At 55.2% G+C, this 6,733-nt stretch overlaps 1 protein-coding gene across 1 annotated transcript; it reads right to left on the bottom strand.

The window, feature by feature from the left end:
• Positions 1-236: 236 nt before the first annotated feature.
• LOC123089272 (60S ribosomal protein L8-1-like) lies at positions 237-6,412 on the bottom strand. The gene is made up of 2 exons (XM_044510990.1): positions 5,973-6,412; positions 237-582 (listed from the first exon to the last, which is right to left on the bottom strand). Exons 1-2 carry the CDS (start codon positions 6,410-6,412, stop codon positions 237-239), a joined length of 786 nt encoding a protein of 261 aa, XP_044366925.1.
• Positions 6,413-6,733: the final 321 nt, after the last annotated feature.

Genomic DNA, 6,733 nt, shown 5'->3' on the forward strand with positions numbered 1-6,733 from the left:
TCGTTCCTCACAACTAAATCTGTCATGAAAACCGTTCACAAATGACACCCCTCCCGGGAAACGCCCGGGCTTCTTGCTAGTCACCCTAACGGTATATAAAACTTCCCACACATAATTCGACCAAAGTCCAAATAGAACCACATCCACAATGGAAAGCATGACAGATATAACAGTCCCGAAATCTAAGTAATAACCTAGCTGATCGATGATGATACGTATGAAGATCTCTAATTGAACTAAGCGGTCCTGCTGTCCTTGGATGCGTTGACGGCGGCCTGTCCCCTGAGCCTGCCGGTCCTCCGCGCCCCGACCTGTCCAACCTTCTGCCCGGGAGGCGCGTCGCGGCGGACCGTGGACGCGTGTCCGATGTGCTGGTGGTTGCCTCCTCCGTGCGGGTGGTCGACAGGGTTCATGGCCACGCCGCGCACCCTGGGCCAGCTGTTCCTCTTCACCCTGAACTTGTGGTACGCCCTGCCCGCCTTGAGCAGCGGCTTCTCCGTCCTCCCGCCGCCGGCCACCTGCCCCACCATCGCCCTGCACCCGCTCTGCACCACCTTCTTCGCCCCCGACGGCAGCTTGATCCTGCACGCACGTACGCACGCACGGTTGCAAACAAGTCAGATCAATCTACCAGTCCCTGACGTCCACGCATGCAACTACGAAAGATCAACCTGAAGCTTCAGTGTAAGACAATAGGCTTTGGGGGGAACCGGCACAACCCTCTAGGGGTGGCCTATCACATATATATATAATGAGGTGGTATACAACATTACAATATACACATGTAAATACAGTCTAACACCCTCCCTCAATCTTAGCCACTTTCTAATGAATCTAGAAGGGTAAGATTGCGCCTGCAAGTCTCAAACTGTGGCAAAGGCAATGGCTTGGTGAAGATGTCAGCAAGTTGATCCTTGGAAGAAATAAACTTGATCTGTAGTTGCTTCTGAGAGACACGTTCATGCACAAAGTGATAGTCAACTTCAATGTGTTTCGTTCGGGCATGGAATACCGGATTTGCAGAAAGGTATGTAGCACCGATGTTATCACACCAAAGAACAGGAGGCTGTGATTGGGGTATACTTAACTCCTGAAGCAAGGACTGTACCCAGATGATCTCTGATGTGGCATTGGCCACAGCCTTATACTCAGCCTCAGTACTGCTACGCGAGACAGTAGCCTGTTTCCGAGCACTCCAGGCAATCAGGTTAGAGCCAAAGAAGACATCATAACCCCCCGTGGATCGCCTGTCATCCGGATTGCCAGCCCAGTCTGCATCAGAATATGCTGAAAGACAACCAGAGTCAGACGGCCGAATATGCAAACCATGAGCCACCGTGAAACGAATATAGCGCAAAATCCGCTTAACAGCGGACCAATGAGTGTCACGGGGTGACTGCAGATACTGGCAGACTCGGTTAACAGCATAGGAAATGTCTGGTCGCGTGATCGTCAAGTACTGGAGCCCACCAACAATACTCCTGTACTCTGTCGCATCAGAAGAAGAAAGAAGCACACCATCAACAGCATTGAGCTTATCAGTGGTAGACATGGGTGTAGTCGTCGGTTTGCACTTAAGCATCCCAGCTCGCTACAACAAATCCAGAGAGTACTTCTTCTGCGTCATAACAAGGCCAGCAGCACGAGAAGTAACCTCCACACCAAGAAAGTAATGAAGCTTCCCAAGGTCCTTGACCGCAAAATCAGCACCAAGTGAGCGAACAAGCGCAGTAGCAGCCGACTGAGAGGAGCTGACCAAAATGATATCATCTACATAGACCAACAAGTACATAGTAACCTCAGGCCTTTGAAGAAGAAACAATGAGGAGTCAGCAGTTGATGATGCAAAACCATGAGCACGAAGAGCCATTGCAAGACGAGCATGCCAAGCACGAGGAGCCTGCTTCAGACCATAAATTGCCTTGGACAGACGACAAAGATGATCAGGGCGATCCGGATCAGAGAAACCCGGAGGCTGGCGCATGTAAACCTCCTCCGCCAAGACACCATGAAGAAAAGCATTTTGAACATCAAGCTGACGAAGAAACCAACCTCGAGTAACAGCCAGAGAGAGAAGAAGTCTGATGGTAGTAGGCTTGACCACTGGACTGAAGGTGTCTTCATAGTCAAGTCCAAAACGCTGTCGAAAACCACGAGCAACCAGACGAGCCTTATAGCGCTCAATGGACCCATCAGAATGCCTCTTCACTTTGAAAACCCATTTGGAATCAATGACATTTACCCATGATTGTGGAGGAACAAGAGTCCATGTCTGATTGCGAAGAAGCGCTTGATACTCCTGCTCCATGGCCTCTCTCCAATGAGGAATGCGCATAGCAGCTTGATACATGCGTGGCTCAGAGGATGGATCTGCGAGAGCAGCAGACATGCACGCCGCTGACCAAGCAACTGTGCCATCGTGACGTTGCTTAGGCTGAAAAATGCCACTCCGACTGCGCGTATGTGGACGTAGAGCAGCAGCAGGAGCCGGCGGAGGCGAAGGTGACGGAGACGTGACGGTCGCCGGAGATGCAGGAACCACCTCAGGCGAGCTCGGGACAGACGACTCCGGGCTGCATGGCGAAGACTGGCCCGACGACAGGGGCTCAGAGGCCATGGGCGAACCGAGAGTGGGCGAGGCCAGCTCCGGTGACACCGGCCCAGACGGCCTTGGCGAGGCGAGAGCAGGCGAGGCCGGCCCTGATGAGAAGGGCCCAGACACCCTGGGCGAGGCAGGGGCGGGCGAGGCCAGGCCTGGTGATGACTGCCTCGACGCCCTGGGCGAGACGGGGACCGAGGAGGCCGGCCCAGTCGGCGGGGTTGCAGGGCGCGATGATGGCGAAGGCAGCCCAGAAGCCAGAGGCGACCGGGCCAGGACGTCGATCGGCCGTGCATGAGCACGGAAACCGAGGCCATGCAGGGGCGCCATGTGCTCCTCATGCAAAACAGAAGGTGCCGAGGATGAAGGCGATGGCAACGAAGAGGAAGATGGCACTTCCAGAATCTCCAAACGAGCCCCACGACCAGTGCCTGCACCATGGTTAGGCAACAATAGAGGAGAATATGCAACATCATCAAATTGGTCAGAAGCAACAGAGGATGAATGCATGACAGGTGGCTCGGTAGTGGACACAGGGAGTTTGGCAAAGGGAAAAACATGCTCATCAAACACAACATCCCGAGAGATGTAGACACGATTAGTGGGCACATGAAGACATTTGTATCCTTTATGAAGAGAGCTATAACTAAGAAAAACACACTTCTTGGAACGAAACTCGAGCTTACGCTTGTTATATGGACGGAGATGGGGCCAGCAAGCACACCCAAACACCTTGAGAAAGGTGTAGTCCGGTTGTTCATTAAGGAGAACTTCAATGGGAGTCTTCATATTCAAAACACGAGTGGGAGTACGATTGATGAGAAAACATGCAGTGGTGAAAGCATCACTCCAAAAATGAAACGGAACAGATGCATGGGCCAAAAGAGTCAGACCAGCTTCAACAATATGACGATGCTTACGTTCTACTGAACCATTCTGCTGATGTGTATGTGGACATGCTAAACGGTGAGTGATCCCAAGCGACTGAAAGAAGGAGTTGAGGTTGCGATACTCGCCACCCCAGTCCGACTGAACATGAACAATTTTGTGCTTGAGAAGGCGTTCAACATGTTTTTGGAACTGAACAAAAATGTCAAACACATCAGATTTACGTTTGATAAGATAAAGCCAGGTAAAGCGGCTGTAAGCATCAACAAAACTGATATAGTAATTATGACCACTAACAGAAGTCTGAGCAGGACCCCATACATCTGAAAACACAAGTTCTAAAGGATGTTTCACCTCACGACTGGACTCCGAAAAAGGAAGTTGATGACTCTTCCCCTGCTGACAAGCATCACACACTGCTACATCTTTATTACTAGACACACTAGGAAGCTCATGACGACGCAAAACATGCCGGACAATAGGTGTGGCCGGGTGACCAAGACGAGCATGCCACTGTGACGGAGATACCCGAACTCCACTGAAGACGCGAGCGACGCCAGGATGCTCCAGACGATAGAGAGCTTGGCAGAGCCGCCCACTAAGAAGAATGTCCCTCGTGCCCCGATCCTTAATAAAAAGATCAAAAGGATGAAATTCACAAAGCACATTATTATCACGAGTGAGTTTAGGAACTGAAAGAAGATTACGTGTCACAGATGGAACTCGAAGAACATTGCGAAGTTGAAGACTCCTATTGGCATGTCTAGTGAGAAGTGATGCTTGACCAATATGAGAGATGTGCATACCTGCTCCATTGGCGGTGTGGATCTTGTCGGAGCCATGGTAGGGTTCACGAGTGTGAAGCTTCCCCATCTCACTGGTCAGGTGCTCTGTCGCCCCAGAGTCCATGTACCAGTGGGGATCAATGGAGTAGGACTGAGTGTGTCCCAGTGGCTTCTGCGGCGGCGGACGATCAGCCATGGCGACCTGACGAGCAAAGTTGCGTGTATCATTCCCGTCATTGCCGAGACCAAGAAAACCCCGCTGGAAGCGCTTGTGACACTTCGAGGCCCAGTGCCCATCGCGACCACAAAGTTGGCACACACGTGGACCGCCATCCCCTGGTAGCGTCGCAGTAGGAGGAGGGGCCGAGGCGGGTGGTGGTGACTGCCCCGAAGGAGCCCTGGATGAAGCAGAGGAGCGACCACCCTTGGTGGCGGCGTTTGCCGAGAGGGCGCCGTTGCCCCTGGATCGGCGCGTCTCGACTCGTTGCTCAGTAAGCAGGAGGCGTGAAAAGACCTCGTGTGCTGGCATGGGCGTGGAGTTGCCTCTCTCATTGATGATCTCGACTAGGGCGTCATACTCCTCATCAAGACCATTGACAATAAACGAGTTGAACTCGGAGTCGGTGAGGGGCTGTCCAATGGAGGCCAGCGTGTCGGCGAGACTCTTGACTTTGTTGTAGAACTCAGTGGCGGTGGAGTAGCTTCTGACACTCCCCAAGTTGGCGACGGAGCCCAGATACACGAGCCTGCGACTGTGCCGCAAACAAGCGCTCAAGAATAGTCCATGCCTCGTGGGACGTCTTGGCGAAGACAACAAGCCCAACAACGGCCGGAGAGAGCGACCCCTGGATGGAGGAGAGGTTCGCCTAATCCTGCCCTGTCCAGACACGGTGAGCCGGATTATAGACCGGACCGTGCACGCTGTCAACCAGCGCAGGAGGGCAAGGGAGAGAGCCGTCGACATAGCCAAGCAGATAGTGACTCCCAAGAAGCGGAAGAACCTGCGCGCGCCAGAAGATGTAATTGTCCGACGACAACTTGATGGTGATGAGATGGCCGAAGTGAAACAGCGACGACGGCTGCGATCCCATCGAGGAGACTGGCTGAGGTGAGACCACCGTGGAGACAGTCAGAGGGGCAGCCGGCGCGGTGACAGAGGGCGCGATGGCCGCGGTTGACGCTGCGAAGCCTGCCAGCGCGACGTCCTCCGCCACCAGTGGCGCAGTGGCCGAGGGCGCGATAGCCGCGGTTGACGGGGCGGCGGCGGTGTGGGCCACAAGCGCCTGCCCGGGCGAAGTAGCAGCCGGCGGGAGCGCGAAGAGGGAGCCGACGCTCCGTGTCCCGATCGGTGCCTGAAGGGAGGCGGCATCCAGCGGCCTCGAGAGAAGTGCCGCGAGGGAGGCCGGCAGAAAACCGGTGGCGGTGGAGCCGGACGCAGCGGCGGACATCATAGCAGTCGGGCGGCGGCGACGGCGGGCGCGGCGGCGGTGGCGGTGGCGGCGGCGGCGGCGGCGGTGGTTTAGGGTTTTTAGGCGGAAGCGGACGTAACCTAGCGTGATACCATGTAAGACAATAGGCTTTGGGGGGAACCGGCACAACCCTCTAGGGGTGGCCTATCACATATATATATATATATAATGAGGTGGTATACAATGTTACAATATACACATGTAAATACAGTCTAACATTCAGAAACTTGCCTGGTGGTGTCGTTGTCGGAGTTGTGGCTGATGACGATGGCGTAGTCACCCGAGGCGCGGGCGAGGGCGCCGCGGTCGCCGACGTGCTGCTCGACGTTGCAGACGACGGCGCCCTCGGGCAGCGAGGCGAGCGGGAGCACGTTGCCGATGGCGACGACGGCGCGGCAACCGCAGTAGACGGACTGGCCCGTGTACATGCCCTCGGCGGCCACGAAGAGCTCCTTGCGGTGCTTGTAGCGGACGGGATCGCGGAAGTCGACGCGGGCCAGCGGTGCGCCGCGGCCCGGGTCGTGCACGATGTCCGTCACCATGCCCTTGAGGTACCCGTTCCGCTCGCCGTAGTCCAGCGCCCGGAACCGCGCCGGGCCCCGGCGGTGGTGCGTGTGCGACTTGAACACCGAGCCCGCGCCCTTGCGCTGCGCCCTGATCACGCGGCCCATCTCTTCTCCTCTTCTCCGGCGGCGGCAGCGAGGGTTTTGTGTTTGTACGTGGGACGTGAAGGCGTATGCGCGAGAGGGCCGCGTGCATATATAGGTTTCGGTGGAGTGCAGCCTACGAAAAGCGTGGTCGACGGCTGCGATTGGTGCACGGGTGGGATGTGGCTGTGCGCCGTCCGATTCGCTCTGGTTAGTGGTTGGTGGGTCCGAGCTGCTCGTGTTCGATCTGGTCACAAACCACGCCTGCCTTTTCTTCTGTCTTTTTTTTAGGATTGCTGCCGTCGCTTTATTTAAGAAACATAGTTCGGAATGTTTACATCTAAC

This window comes from Triticum aestivum, chromosome 4B (genome assembly GCF_018294505.1).
Source record: "Triticum aestivum cultivar Chinese Spring chromosome 4B, IWGSC CS RefSeq v2.1, whole genome shotgun sequence".
Lineage (NCBI taxonomy): Eukaryota > Viridiplantae > Streptophyta > Magnoliopsida > Poales > Poaceae > Triticum > Triticum aestivum.